The sequence below is a fragment of the Rhinatrema bivittatum genome, chromosome 6 (genome assembly GCF_901001135.1).
Source record: "Rhinatrema bivittatum chromosome 6, aRhiBiv1.1, whole genome shotgun sequence".
Lineage (NCBI taxonomy): Eukaryota > Metazoa > Chordata > Amphibia > Gymnophiona > Rhinatrematidae > Rhinatrema > Rhinatrema bivittatum.
The window spans coordinates 175,472,195-175,488,422 of NC_042620.1; the positions used below are offsets into that span (position 1 = coordinate 175,472,195).

At 42.8% G+C, this 16,228-nt stretch overlaps 1 protein-coding gene across 2 annotated transcripts; it reads right to left on the reverse strand.

Moving 5' to 3' along the window:
- Positions 1-2,790: 2,790 nt before the first annotated feature.
- LOC115093241 (leucine-rich repeat-containing protein 3-like) lies at positions 2,791-14,433 on the reverse strand. 2 transcript variants are annotated; one of them, XM_029604916.1, is made up of 2 exons: positions 14,277-14,433; positions 2,791-3,729 (listed from the first exon to the last, which is right to left on the reverse strand). In XM_029604916.1, exon 2 carries the CDS (start codon positions 3,597-3,599, stop codon positions 2,823-2,825), a length of 777 nt encoding a protein of 258 aa, XP_029460776.1. In that variant the 5' UTR covers positions 3,600-3,729; positions 14,277-14,433; the 3' UTR covers positions 2,791-2,822. The 2 variants fall into 2 exon arrangements, with proteins under 2 accessions (XP_029460776.1, XP_029460777.1); XM_029604917.1 differs by lacking the exon at positions 14,277-14,433 and adding an exon at positions 4,761-4,887.
- Between the last annotated feature and the right edge of the window lie 1,795 nt (positions 14,434-16,228).

The following is a 16,228-nucleotide window of genomic DNA, read 5'->3' on the forward strand; positions in this document are numbered from 1 at the left end:
AAAAACCTCTGTCACGCCATGACCTTGGGCCTCTTCCCTTGAAGGGAAGAGCCCCTGCAGGGCTCCACTCCATACTAGTATGTTCCTCAGGCCCACCAGCCTGCAGGCTAGCTACTCCAAGCCACTACATCCTGAAGATCCTTCTCACTCCAACTCCAACCTGGGAAAGGGCAAGAAGAGAGAGCCACTCCTTCCAAATCCTCCCAAATTTATACCTCCCACTAAATCTTTTTCCACCTATCTTTTAAACCCATGTTCTTAAGAGGATCAGTACATAACTCCCTACCACAACATTAAGAGCATCATATAGCCCTTCCAAATAGAATGCTATCCTGTTCTCATTCCGTGGTACAATACCTTCAACAAGTAAAACATTTTCGAATAACTACAACCAATGCATAAGCCCACCCAACATATCTTGTGCACCTAGAACAGTAAAGTGACCACAAATTTGGGGGTCGCCCCAAACTTGGTTGCTATAGCAGCCATTTTTGACACACCAGAGAACTTCCTCAAACTATGGCCTAGATTTACTAAGTTGTGATAAGGTGATATCATGAGTAAAACACAACATAATGTGGATTACATTTTGTTTATCGCACAATATCGTCATATCATGGCACTATCACACAATATAAGAAAACCTTACCTCCCCCTATGGAAATGACCTACTTTGCATGTATTTACATGCATAAAATTGCCTAATGCATGCAAGGCAGCTTATGCATAAGCAAACCTGTGCAAACAAAATAATGTGGCTGACTTATAAAAGTCAGCCCTGTTATTATATTGCGTTTGAAGAAATAGTAAATATTTTTCTGAGGGATCATTGGGATACTAACATGAGTCCCTGATGCTCCCACAGGAAAATTTAAGGGCCAGCAGCTCAAAAAAATGGCCCTCCTAAAAATACAAAACATTGACTCTGGGTCAATAGTGAACCCTGCTGCCCCCACACTGCCTACCGAAGGGGTACTGGCATCCTGAAATAAAATAAAAATGCCACATAAGTGGCAACAGCTTGCTTCCTTTCTCACCCCTCCCCTTCAATCCAAAAAATGGCACCTTTGGCAAAGGGTACCCCATGGCCCATCCCTAAACTCCCCTTCCAAATATAATAAAATCTCTGTTGTCTGGGGTACACTTCCACCCCCCCCCCCCAAATATATAATCTCAGTGGTCTGGATGGAGCAGGTGGACCTCCACCCTTAACCTGCCAGTACCTGAAAAGTAGATCTTTGTTGCTCAGTGGAGGGGCCCGAGATGCCCCCTAGTTCTGGGTCCAGTCGATGCCATTTTTCAAAGTGGCACTGACCAGGCCTTGCCCCATCCTGTGATAGCATAAGGTCTGGAAATCAGACCAAGGTGGGTGGGTGGGGGTTTGGGGAGCACCCTAGACACCAGGGATTTTATTATATTTGGAAGGGGGATGGGCCGGGGGGGGGGGGGCTTGTCCTATGCCAAAAGGTACATTTTGAGGGTGGAAGGGGAAGGGGTGGAGAAGGGAGCGGATCTTCACCGGGTGTGTCTTTTTTTTTTTTTTTTATTTGGGGGGTGTCCATGCCACCTTGTTAGATAGGGTGGGGGTGGGAGGCAGGCAGTGGTTGCCATTGATTCCTGGGGTGATTTTTCCTATTTGTGGGAAGGATACTTTTTGGGTCCCTGGACCTTCACATGCGTGCAGCCCTGGCCGAGGCAGGGTACCATTTGTGTGGGAAAAGGAAGTACCACGGCCATGATTTTTTTATTGCAATAAAAAATCATGCCACGAAACAGCTGCAATAGTTTGTCAGGGAGGGCCAAATATCACAGGGACCACCGGTTCACAATATTTGGCCCCGCCTGCAATAGATTGTAGCTTAATAAATCTCCCTCTAAATCATTTATGAATATTTCCAGAGCAGCTCTCCAATTTACTAAAATAAATTTGGCTAGAAGAAGTCAAATTTCCAGGAAATAGAGAACTGTTTTAGCTCTACTCTCATCTACTGATCCGGATATATCACAAACCATTCCAACTTCTTACCGGAATAAATGTTGTTTTTCATACATTTAAAGAGGAGGCAAAATAGTTGGAAAACTTGTTGAGGGAGCCATGACCATGGGTAGCAGAAGCTCAGGTAATATAGAAAATCCCATTGAAAACCATTATTTGGTGGTTTAAATGACAGGAACCGCCAAAGGACTACTGCTGAATATGATTTTCTGTGCTTTATTGTGATCTGATAATGGTTTTCAGGATGCTTGCACTAGAAACCTCTGAGAATTGACTTATTCATGTGCTGTCCTCTACATGCTCATAACAGCCCTTTGACTCTTGTTCTTCCCACTGTTGGAAGTGGCTATGCATGTGACAACCTGCAAACATTTTTCAGTATTACATTGATTTTAAAATGCACAAGGTAAGGTTTATAAAAGCAATAAGGCCCCTTGTAGCAGTTATCTTTCACATGAAGACCCCTTCATGATTCATAAGCCCTGCTAAGTCAGATGCTATTGGTTAAATGTCTTCTTGGACAGTAATGGCTGCTCTGGGAAATCTGGTTTATATTGCATAGGAGCTGATTTTTCGAGAATTTTTATCAACACGCACAAAATGGGAGAAAGCCCTTTATTAATCTAGCTATTTGACAGTTGTTACTACTGATATGATTTTCTTGAGGTTATGTTGGCCTCCCTCCTAAGAAAAGAATTCAAAACATATTCAGGTAGAAGATCATGCAAATTTGACACCCTGATTCAGCATAAATGATTCTTTAATAACAAAATGGTTTAAAAATCAATCATCTAACGAATTGGAATTGTTGCAGTCTGACCATCCTTCACAGCATGGTATTAACCGTATCAAAGTCTTTAGCAATCTGTGCGCTTGGCAGAGATTTAAGGTATTCCGAATGTCTCCTGGCATCTTCCTGATTGTGTCGAATGTAATACACTACATAGGTAATGACCAGGGTAAACCAGCCAAACATTGTGATGAACATGGCCACATCAGGTGTGTTGTGAAGGATTCTGCAGAAATTGACGCCTGCATCAAGAAGCTGGATAAGAGGCTTTCCTGCATATTCCTTCTGCTCTGATGTTTGGCATATGATCTCATTCACCGTCTCAGGATCCAGCTTCAGTTCCTGCAAGACATCTTGGAAAGCACAATCACAATTCCAGGGGTTGTTAGCGATACGGATTTTAGCTCTGAGTTTAGCTAGGGCTCCCTCAGGAATATTGTTAATGTGATTATTTGAAAGGTCCAGCAGCCTTAGTCCTTCTGTGATCCCGGTGAAGGAAGCAATTTCTATTTTTTCAATAGCATTTTTGGATAAGTCCAGTTCCTGCAAGTAGTCCAAATGTCTGAAAACATTATTAGGGATCTGGGAAATTTTATTACCATCCAGTTTTAAAAGTACAGTCTCCATTGGGATATCATTTGGAATGCCTTCCAGGTTTCTAGAACTGCAGTGAACAACCATCACCCCAGTGTTGTCTGAGCAATGGCACTGACTGGGGCACGAGGTACCCGTGTGGAAACACAAGAGCAGCAAGAAAATTTCCCCTCTCAGGAACAAAATTGCAAACCTGTAAACCTTCCTAATCAGAAACATTCTGATGATTTGGCACAAAATTTAGAAATATGTTTTCCTGTAGTTATTGAGTGCAACTAGCAGGGATTCATGTTTGGAAAGGAGTCATCTGCCAGGTGAGTAAAAAGTAGTTAGAACTCCAAGGAAAGTTCTGGAAACAAAAAGGAGAAAACTATTATCTTGGCATTTATATAGCATCACATCCCCCACCCACCCCCCAAAAAAAGTCGTCCAAATGACTTGCTGTTTTCTTGTTTTGCATGAATAGCACCATTGGTTCAGAATATTATCAAAAGCACCCTCTAATCTAGAATAATTTCTAGGATACACAACTTTTAATAAAGAATACTTTTTGAAATATGTAATCAAGCAAGTCAAACTGAAACAATTTTGGGGAGTTGCTACGTTAAACCATATATTAACTATTCGTGACAGTAACTACTAATTCTGGGGACATCAATTTATAAGATATTTTATCTTTTCACATGTTTTAAGCACATTAAATAGAAAACATCCTCTGTGTACCACAGGATAAGGGAGAATATTTGAAGTAAAAATCATGTTAAGAGTTTTAAACTCATTATTCTCATCTAAGGCTGCAGGAGGAGATTTTATCTAAATGATCAGGAAAATTAAACAAAGGGCAGTGATTTGAAAGCAAAAGATTTATTTAAATATCTTTAAAAGACTGTGAATAGGAGAGTAAGGATCAATCTTAATTAATGTTCAGTACATGAACCATCTCTTGTGTACAAAAACTGCCAAAGAGACACACAGGTCCATGTCACACTATTGCAGAGCTAAAAGTGATTTCTCCTGCCCCAGAAAAGTCTCTTTTCTTAACAATGCAAGCAAATATAACAAAAGACACAGTTTTCAGGATAAATGCTGCTTCAGTCTCTCTGTCTCATTACAGCCTCTTTAGTATTCTTTTATTTTAATCCTAGGAGAAAGTCTCCTCTCTTAAGAGGCTCAGTCCAGAAAATTAGAACACTTTACAAATAACAGCGCTTCAGAGCTTACGGACATGAAGCAAACACTGTAAAAAAGAGATTTGCTGGTATCCTTTATAGCTTTTATATCTATCTATTTCAACATTTCTGACAAGTCTTTAAGGAATAAATAAAGTTTTCCAGGTATACATTCACCAGTTTAAACTATTTTGAATCTAAAATAAGTTACCTTAGAAGGGATAAAGTTGTCCTCCATGCTGTCCTCCATCTGGTTGATACTTAATTCACATATTATCCTTCCCCCTTCTTTGTGATTTGTACAAAATGTGCTCAGTCTGTCACAATACATCTACCTTAGCAAGTTTTGCTGGTAAACCAGACTCACCACTTGTTGCTAATTCAGTTCTCATTGCCCGTCTCTTTCCCACTGACACCAGTGCATGATACACAAAGACCAATCACAAGGCACAAGTACTGTAATTGGATTATTTCTCCCTGATAGCAGCAACCTGTTGAAACATCCTCCGATTTTTAAAGCAGCAGTACCTACTAGGCTCCTCAAAATATCAAGTTGACTTTCCTTTTTTTAATTTCTGTCATTAGGAATAAAAAATTATCACACTACTATCTGTCTTTAAAATTTTCCTCAAAACTGAAGAAATCCATGATTATCCGACTTCTAAGCTGACTCCCACTTTGTTGTAGTTTTGCTCCATCTAGCAGGGGGCAGGAAATTTGTGGAGCATGCAGCAATCATAGCCACCTTTTGAGAGGAGTAATGAAAGGCACCACCAGAGCACTTCAAACATGTGATGCAACATTTTAACACTCCAAATGTGCACCAAGTGTCAGAGCAAGTGGAAGTCTGGGTCTCATTACATGTATTCTGTGCCAAACTTCAGGGGAAAGGTATAGAAACGAGGAGACAGGGTCACCATCCATATCCTGTGTTTTCTATGATGATAAAATTCTAGAAAAAAACCTTAGCCAGTCTGAGCTTGCTCTGCAGCAGATGTGGCTATGAGCATTGTAGGAGTTATAGTTGTTCTTATCCCACCGAGCATGCTTAATGGATGTCAGTGCTAAATTGATGGACTTTTTAAGGGGTGGGAATTGCAAGATAGATTTTCTTTGGGGTGTTATTGTGGCTGGCATGTGTGTGGGATACAGTGTGTGTGGTTCAGAGTTGAGTACTTACTAAGCAGCCAGCTTCTGTTGAAAGAGAGCAGAGTTATGCAGGAGAACCAGGTAGATGGCAATCACATTCAGAATTATCATGTGCGGGTCACCCACCACCTGCACAATCAAGCAGTGATAGTAGCTTCTGTCCATCTCATGTGGTGGCATCAATGCAACTTGTATACAATCGATGGCATACTAGTCTAGAAATATCTTATTAGGTTCTGTTATGGTGGCCTCTGAAATATCATATAATTCCTAAATCGTATTTGTATGGTTTGTAGTATCTGTCACAAACATCTGGAGAATGAACTTTAGCCCACTATGCCATCTTGTAGCCACAATGATATGAAAAGACCAGTAATTTTTTTTCTAGAAAGAAAGGTACTGGTACTCAGACAGGGGCCAAGGTAAATATGGGTGAGTAATTAACAGGATGCAGAGGGCTGAGAAATGAACCTTATCATGCACAAAACTGTCTCTCTCGCCACCACACTCCAGACCAACCCCAGCATTATCCCCATCTGATCCTGGCATTAGCCCCTTCTTTCATCCTAGCATTCTCCTCCTCCCTTCCCCGGCATTCTTACTCTCAACTCTTCCTTGCCCCCTCCTTTACCCCAGCACTTTCCTCCCCTTTTTTCTTCCCCTTCTTAATCCTAGCACTCTTATTTCTCCTCCCTTCCCTGACCTGAGCACTTCCCCCTCTCCTCCATTCCCTGACTCCAACATCTTCCCCCATTCCTGAAAACAGCAATCTTCCCTTCCCCTAGCAGTATCCCCTGACCCCAACACTCTCTCTCTCCCCCCCTCCCCCCTTCCTTCAGCACTGAACTCACTTCCCTTACCTTGGCACACTCATAGCCCTCCCCGGCCTGACTCCAGCACTCTCCCCTCCCTGACCCAAGCAAACACTTCCCCCTTCCCAGCCCTATGCCATCACTTTCCCATCTCACCTCTTTGAGGCTGCCTTAGTTCCTCCTCTGGCCTGCATGGGCCACGTAGTGGCTTCCTACTTCCTCAGGCCCAAGAGGCTCTGCTTCCTATCTGCTCAGGGGATAGTTGGGAGAAAGCCTCAGCAAGAGAATGATCCAAGGCTTGGCCTGCCCAATGTTTGGTTGGATTTTTTTTTTTATGGTTGGGTTGATAACACAATAGCTGTATCGGCAGTTTCTTGCTGGACAGAAAGCAACAGTATTGCTCAGGCTAGCTGTTCTGTCCTCAGCGGGAGTAAAGAAAGTGCTGTGGGAGTGCAATTAGAAAAAGAAAAAAATCCTTCTTCTGGGCCCCGCAGTTGCTGCTTCTGTTACTGCTGAGGAAAAAAAGGTCCTGGCACTACCATCATTAAAAAAGCCCAGGAAAAGGCCAAGAGGAAAGAAAATGTTAGGAGCTCATGAACTTGACAAACCATGGTATGGCATGAAACCTGGCTTTCTGAGGATCAAGGTCATCCTTTAAAACCTCATTAGGGATCTATGAAGGAGTGTCCCTACAACTCCTCCTTAACTGTGCAGGACAAGGCATCTAGCCTAGACCACCTTAAAAGCCAGAGAAAGAAGTAGCTCTGTGCCAGGTCTCTAAGAGAAAGATAAGAGTCTGGGCTTTTCTAGGAACAGTAAGACCCCCATGTTTCTAGGAAAAGGCAGCTCCTGACAAATCTCTGACATGCTGTGTGAGTAATACTGCTGGAGGTAAGCAGGTTACATACTGTGAAGAGATTCTGTTATAAATAAAGTTGGAATCTTTAAAAAAGAATGCTGGAGTTAGTGTCCCTTGTGTCTCCAGCCTAAAAGTTCACTCAGCTATCCCACAGGATTTTTTACTTTTCCACTGATTTTTCCACCTTGTGTGATAAGAAGGTCATTTTTCCACTGATTTTTTTCTTATAGCACTGAAATTCCCAGAAAAAAATAAAAATAAAAACTGAAAACAAAAGTCACCTAGTCCTTATATAAGGCCATATTTATTTATTTATTTATTTAAAAATTCTTATATATATCACCTTCTGAACCATGCTAATCAAAGTGCTGTAATAAAATCTTATAATAAAATCATAATAAACTTATACAATAAAACAAATTTAAACAAAAATCAAAACAGAAATATACAACATTTTTTAAGGGAGCACATAATACTACAACCTTAAACTACTGGAAACAGCAATGAAAATTGGCAGATCAGTAGCAGCAAGACCCTTATGGTGTTATTAGATGCAAGGCAGGGAGACAGATGGAGCATGGCAGGTAAGAAGAGCAGTAGCAGCAGGACCTCTAAGGCAGTATAAGGGGGCATGGCAGATAGGCATGTGGCAGCAAAACCCTAAGGTGGTATATCTAGGGAATGGCAGGTAGGCAGAGCAGCAGCAAGGCTTTTAAGGTGCTTTCAATCTTCTTGCCACTAACATTAGGGATGTGCAGAAGGAAAACATTTGTTTCATTTTGTTTTTCATTTCACCAGGACAAAAATTCATTGCATTAGTTTCATAGGGGGAAAAACCAATATGTTTATTAGTTTTATTCCTTTTTCATTTGCCATTAAAGTCAATGGGGGAAGCATTTGCAGCCTATTTTTGGCTGCAGAATTGGGGTTTTCTTATCAATTCTGATGAAACTTCTGGGGAGCAATCATCAGAACAAGAAAAGAGCTCCAAGCTACTTAGACTGTGGCAAAGTGGCACCAAAGTGGCATGAATAGCCTAAGGCACTGTAAAGGGGCAAAGGGGTACCAGGAGTGGCAAGGGTGCTTTAACAGAGGTGCAAAGCATCAGAGTGTCAAAAACACCCCACAGCTTCAAAAGAGAGCACCAATAACAGTTGAATGAACCTTCAAAGGCAGCACGACAGGCAAAGTGGAAAGACAAGTGGCATCGACATCCTACAGCACAATGAAGGGGGAACATAGCAAGCAGAAAGAGTGACAGAAAAAACCACAAGGTGCCGATAAAGGGACAAAGCAGCAGAAAGACTATCACCAACACACTGAGGAACCATGATAGTGGCAAGACCACCACAAGGAGTAGAGTGAGTCGGTGGTGTATGGCAGCAAGGCAGAGTGGCAGAAAGCTGATAGGGGCAAGACAGGCTGGCAGAGCGGAGGTAGTCAGGTCCCTGTGGTTTTGATAGGGGCAAGACAGGCTGAACCTGGGGAGAGTTCCCTTTCCTTTGTGCAGGAAAAGGATCCCTAGAATGGGTTCGCCCCTAGAGTGGGGTGGTTCTGTTGGCGTCTAGTGAGCTCTCGCTGGTCTTTTAAAATCTGGTGGACATAGCAGATATACAAACGAGAATTTTGAAGGCCGAGGCAGAGGAGGTTTCCACAATTAAACTCTGAAATTTGTTGCCAGAGGATGTGGTTAGTGCAGTTAGTATAGCTGTGCTTAAAAAAGGATTGGATAAGTTCTTGGAGGAGAAGTCCATTACCTGCTATTAATTAAGTTGACTTAGAAAATAGCCACTGCTATTACTAGCAACGGTAACATGGAATAGACTTAGTTTTTGGGTACTTGCCAGGTTCTTATGGCCTGGAATGGCCACTGTTGGAAACAGGATGCTGGGCTTGATGGACCCTTGGTCTGACCCCAGTATGGCATGTTCTTATGTTCTTATCTAGTGAGCTCTCACTGGTCTTTTAAAATCTGCTGGATGTAGCAGCCATACAAATGAGAATTTTGAAGGCCAAGGCAAAGGAGGTTTTCATGTGAACAGTGGTTCAACATCGGTCAGCAGGTGTTAAGAGATAGGCAACACTCGGGGAGTGTTCCCTTTCCTTTGAGCAGGAAAGGACTCCCTAGAATAGGTTGGCCCCTAGAGTGGGGCCCGAGCCTTCAAAGTGTGGTGACGTGGAGGAGTTTTCCATATCAACAGCAATTCTGGTTCAATATGGGTCAGCAGGTACTAAGAGATAGGCAACACCCGGTGAGTGTTCCCTTTCCTTTGCGCAGGAAAGGGCTCCCGGAAATGGGTTCACCCCTAGACTGTGGCACGAGCCTGGGCAAGTGTGGCAACATGGAGGAGGTTTCCATGTGAACAGCGGTTCTGGTTCAACATGGGTCAGCAGGTACTAAGAGATAGGCCACACCCGGGGAGAGTTCCCTTTCCTTTGTGCAGGTATGTTGTGGTTTGATCTGTCACTTCTTCCTGAACTGGTGCACTGCCAGAAGAAAATGGCATCTTTTTCATTTGTGAAAGATAATTCAACAGAGGATGCTTTTAGAGCAATAGAGACTGCCATTTGTGAAGCAAGAACTGAGCTGGAGATTGTTTGTGAATAACCAGAAGCTATTAACTGTACTTATGCACTTCAGCTGATGACAAAGGAACTTGAAGAGCTCTCAGAAATAAGAAAACTGCTACTCAAGTCCAAATCTACAATATCAACCTATGTTGACTTTGTACCGTACACAGTGCCTCTGTAAACTATGGGAACACAGAGGATGAACTATAGTATAACTACCACCAGTTTTCTATAGTACTAGAAACATTAAAATTGGCACCTAAGAAAGATTTAGGGAAATTGGCCCATATTATGAAGCTCATGAAAACTATTGAGCATATGAAATATGTAAGCTCCAAACATCTTAAGACAGCTTTTTAAGTTCTTACATTCCAAATGTTGCAAAACAGGAAAAAGAATATTCTGGAAAGATGTGATGTACAAATACATGAAGCTGAAATTAGAAATACTAGAACTAAACTCATATAGGCACAGCGTTTGAGGTCAGGCCCTTGTAGTGACATAAGGGCTAGACAGACAGGCACAGCATTTGGGGTCAGGCCCTTGTAGTGATGTAAGGGCTGGACAGTGGACAGACAAGCACAGCATATGGGGTCAGGCCCTTGTAGTGTTGTAAGGCCTGGATGGGAAGGCACAGCATTTGAGATCAGGCCCTTGTAGTGACATAATGGCTGGACAGACAAGCACAGCATATGGGGTCAGGCCCTTGTAGTGATGTAAGGGCTGGACAATGGACAGACAGGCACAGCATTTGAGGTCAGGCCCTTGTAGTGTTGTAAGGCCTGGATGGGAAGGCACAGCGTTTGAGGTCAGGCCCTTGTAGTGACATAAGGGCTGGACAGGCAGGCACAGCGTTTGAGGTCAGGTCCTTGTAGTGACGTAAGGGCTGGACGGACAGGCACAGCATTTGGGGTCTCACCCTTGTAGCGACATAAGGGCTGGACAGTGGACAGAGAGGCACAGCGTTTGAGGTCAGGCCTTTCTAGTGACGTATGGGCTGGACAGTGGACAGACAGGCACAGAGTTTGAGGTCAGGCCCTTGTAGTGACATAAGGGCTGGACAGGCAGACACAGCATTTGAGGTCAGGCCCTTGTAGTGACGTAAGGGCTGGATGGACAGGCACAGCATTTGGGGTCTCACCCTTGTAGCAACATAAGGGCTGGACAGTGGACAGACAGGCACAGCGTTTGAGGTCAGGCCCTTGTAATGACGTAAGTGCTGGACAGACAGGCACAGCATTTGGGGTCAGGCCTTTGTAGTGACGTAAGGGCTGGACAGTGGACAGACAGGCACAGTGTTTGAGATCAGGCCCTTGTAGTGACGTAAGGGCTGGACAGACAGGCGCAGTGTTTGAGGTCAGGCCCTTGTAGTGACGAAAGGGTTGAACAGACAGCCACAGCATTTGAGGTCAGGTCCTTGTAGTGACGAAAGGGCTGGATGGGCAGGCAAAGCATTTGAGGTCAGGCCCTTGTGGTGATGTAAGGGCTGGACAGTGGACAGACAGACACAGCATTTGAGGTCAGACCCTTGTAGTGACGTAAGGGCTGGACAGACAGGCACAGCATTTGGGGTCAGGCCCTTGTAGTGACGTAAGGGCTGGATGGGCAGGCGCCGGCCATCCATTGCTCCTACCATATGACAGGGGCTGACCAATGGCACCGGTAGCCCCTGTGACATAGAAAGTCAAAGGCTATCGGCGCCATTTTAAATACCGGCAGCCGAGGGTGTGAGTGCAGGAGATGGCTACCGGACCCCCCGATGGACCACCAGGGAGTTTTGGTAAGTCTTGGGGGGGTCAGGAGGGTGGGGGGTTGTACTTAATTCAATTTTAGCTGGGAAACGAATAAGAATTAATGCATGTACGTATCTGGGGCCCCCCTTGCCGAATGCAACATATCTGCCCCCGACGAATACTAATCCCGAATGCAACATATGGCGTCCCTCTGCACATCCCTAGTAGCCACTGCCAGTAGCAACCAGTGACAGGCTACAGCCAGTGCCTGCCTAGTAGTGCCTACCTGCTAGCTACCTGCTTGTAAAGTAGGGGATGGGGAATCTCTCTGGGCCTCACCTCAAGTGCTTCTGTTTGTAGGCTGAGTGAATGAACTGCACTGCTTTAATAGCTTTTATAAAAAGATAATCTAATGTTTCCATTGTAAAGGCTCACTCGTTGGCTAGCTGCTTTTCTTGCTTATGCTTACAGTGCCTTTGGCCTTAGTGTGAGATTGTTTCATTGTGTGGTTTGGCATGTTTCCCCTGGCCCAATGGCCAACTAACCTCAGTGACAATAAATTATAACTGCACTCCTTCAATTTTACAATACAAACATTAACAGTCAGTGTGTGTGAATGTGTGCATTGCAAACAAGTAGTAATAGTAGTACCACTGCTTTATTGCTTTATTTTCTGTGTCTAGATGTGGCATGTCTATATCTCTGTGCCTTCTGGGTGTTGGGCCATGTGGCCCTTTAAGAAGCATCCCAGGGACATGGGAATGTGCATTAGCATCCTGATGCCCCCAGGATCATTCAGCTATACCTTCTGAGATTGCATTAGAATAATTTGGCTTACTGCTTTTGAGGCAAGTCACATTATTTTATTTGCATTGTTTTACCAATGCATTAGCTGTTTTGCCTGCATTTGTAAATTGTATGCATGCAAATGCATTCAAAACAGCTAATTTCAATATGGAGCAGAAGTTTTATTTGAATATCATGCAATATCACAACAATATGCAATCAGCACATAAAAACAGAATTTATGTACAATAAAAGTTGTTTTTCATGCATTAATCGTTTATCATGGCTTAGTAAATGTACCCCTTAGATTGTAAACCCCCTGGAGCAGGGAAATACTTAATATTAATTGCTTTGAGCTCATACTTGGAAAGGTGCATAATTAAAGTTAAATCCAATAACAATGTTTAGCAGTTTTGCCAAATTCAGTTAATTCCTTTTTCATTTAGTGCCTTTTTAACATTTTTTTACCAACACAAAAGGATTTGTATAACTTATTGTATAGCTGATGTATATAACTCATTATTTGGCCTAATGCATTACCAAGGCAGTTATATATATATATATATATATACCAACAAATTTCCCAACAAATTCTTGTTAGGATATAAAGCACTGTTGTAACATGTAATAAAATATTTCAAAGGATATGGCTATTTTTAATCCTATAAAAATTTATTTATGATTACAAACAAATGTATGTTTTACAAATTATGAGGTACAATTGACTAAAAACCTCACCACAAACCTTAATATTTATAAACCCTCCATCCTATTCTAGTATAACCCTCAAGCTGACCCTGATTAGTTAAATAATCCCCCCTCTGTCATTGACGTTAAAGCAGATCAATGGAAAAGATACACCACTTAGTACTTCAACTATCTTCAAGTACTAAGTGGTGTATCTTTTCCATTGATCTGCTTTAACGTCAATGACAGAGGGGGGATTATTTAACTAATCAGGGTCAGCTTGAGGGTTATACTAGAATAGGATGGAGGGTTTATAAATATTAAGGTTTGTGGTGAGGTTTTTAGTCAATTGTACCTCATAATTTGTAAAACATACATTTGTTTGTAATCATAAATAAATTTTTATAGGATTAAAAATAGCCATATCCTTTGAAATATTTTATTACATGTTACAACAGTGCTTTATATCCTAACAAGAATTTGTTGGGAAATTTGTTGGTATATAAGCCTTAGCACTAGGGAAGACATTATTGCCAAATAATTTTTTGGTTTGCTATATATATATATATATATATATATATATATATATATATGTATATATAGTTCTCTGCTCATGATACCTAATAACATTCTTTAAATCATATGTTGGAATATAATTACAAATAATTTTTTAAAGGTTTGGTCAGAATCTGTGCAGATAATAAAAGAATGTATGTGTTTGGATTGGAAGAAGCCACACAAGTGGATTAGCGATTGCCTGAAAATACATCCATAATTTTTAGTCACATGAAAAAGGACATTCTGGGGGTGAGGAAGTGGTGTTTCAGGGGCACATTTAGATAAAATGTTTATGTAGTAGCATGGCGCTATTGCATCATTCAACCCCAAGTGTACGAATGTACTTCTAACTGCACAACAATCAAATACTCAAGACACAATATACATGGACATGGGTTTGTACAGGATGATAAGTACATGCATACTTTTCAAGTTAGGGCAGCTTTTAAAAATTTACCATTAAATATTTAGGATTTCTTATACAGATTTTTAATCTTTGGGATTTTTTTAGCAGCTGGCATGCAAATAGAGGATTCAATGCAAACATAGACTCAGACTTTGAAATTACCCACATCTTCCAGTTCCTCTTTGCTCTCCAGACTCTTTAAACTTTTCACATCCTCTCCCCAAACAACTACTGGTGTCGCTATATTAGTTCTTCATTTCATTGCCCCATTGCTGAGAAAGAAAGTAATCATGGCATAAACCAGGAGGGTTTCCATGGCTGAACCTCCCCCACACTCCTTTGTGAATAGAATGCTGCATTATGACTAATGGAATTGACATCATCAGTGATGTCAGGTCACACCTGGCCCAATATGATGCACTCGGACAGTGAATGTCACTCAAAGGGCTGCAGTGATAGAAGAAGGAACGTTATGTTCCCTGCTTCAAAACAGATAAGGGCAATAATCCTTTGGAAGTGGTAGCCTAGCTTAAAGATGCAGGTGGAGGTTTACAGAAAAGATGCTTTAAAACAGATCATGCATGTTTCAGAGAGAGAAAAAAATCCTTCACCTGCTTTTTGGGTAATAAAGAAAATATGTCTGTAAGTCACCAGTGATGGTCTGCAGAGCATTAGTCAGGAGCCAACTGCTAACCTGTACCCCTTCTTTTCCCATCGTGGCACTTAATGAGGCAGGGAAAAGCTAAAAAGACAATTAGCAGCAGAAGGTAAACCATTACAAGGGAGACTTGTGTCTCCTAGCATTACAATTTCAAAACATTAGAAAAATCTGGTTTTCATGACTTATTTCTGGAAAGTGTGCAGACTCTCTATAACCCTCTTAGGGCCAGAGTTGTAGTTAATAGTCCTTGTTCAGATGAATTCATTTTGCAAAGAAGTACTCCAAAAGGATGCCCACTCTCCCCATTATTGTTTGCTATAGTGCTAAAATCTTTGGCCAAAACTCTTTGTAAGCTTTCTACCTTTAAGATTACATGCACAAAGAATTGCCAGTGCAGATACTCCACTACTTTCTGTCTCCAAGTTGCAGTCATAAAAATAGTAATTTGAGCCCTTAATAATGCAATATGGGGTAGATTTTAAAAATTTGCGCGATCGCGTACTTTTGTTCGCGCACCATGTGCGAACAAAAGTACGCTGGATTTTATAAGATATGCACGTAGCCGCATGTATCTTATAAAATCCGGGGTCGGCGCACGCAAGGGGGGTGCACATTTGTGCAACCTGCGCGCGCCGAGCCCAGCGCGCACTGCCTGTTCCCTCCGAGGCCGCTCCGATTTCAGAGCAGCCTCAGAGGGAACTTTCCTTTGCCCTCCCCTCACCTTCCCCTCCCTTCCCCTACCTAACCCACCCCCCGGCCCTATCTAACCCCCCCCCCTTACCTTTGTTGCTCGATTTACACCTGGTGCTCCATCACCCAACCCGGGGGCTGGTCCGGAGGCCTGCGCCACACCCCCAGGCCTGCGCCACGCCCCCAGGCCCACCCCCGAAATGCCGCATCACGCCCCCGAAACGCCACGTCATTTCGGGAACGCCCCCTCCCCGCCCCTTTTACGAAGCCCCGGGACTTACGCGCATCCCAGGGCTCTGCGCGTGCCAGCGGCCTATGCAAAATAGGCACGCCGGCGCGCAAGGGCCCTGCGTGTGTAAATCCGGCCGGATTTATGCGTGCAGGGCATTTAAAATCCGCCCCTATGTGTGTAAGCCTCTTTTCCCAGGGCACTCCCTGTGCAGGTAAGGGGCTACCTTTGGCTACTGCAGAGGAAAGAAATATTAGCTGCAGTCCCCAATCAGGATTCTTCAAATGGGGATCACACACAGTCACTAAAAGAAGAAACTTCACACAAGATGTGTGGTTCCAAAACAGAGCTGACTGAAAAATAGTAGAATTTCTGAAAAACAAAGGAAATCAATTCCCCTGTTTAACCTTCCTTTAAAAATTACAGTTCACTGTCCAGAGAAGAAAAGACAAAAACACAGAGCAATAGAACCCATCTCGGGGGGGGGGGGGGGGGGGTCACTTCTGTCCTCCCATGCTTCCAGGAGCTTTCCAGATGA

Excerpts from the sequence above, each read along its gene's own strand:
- LOC115093241 (XM_029604916.1), bottom strand. The coding sequence starts at position 3,599 with ATGTTTCTGATTAGGAAGGTTTACAGGTTTGCAATTTTGTTCCTGAGA.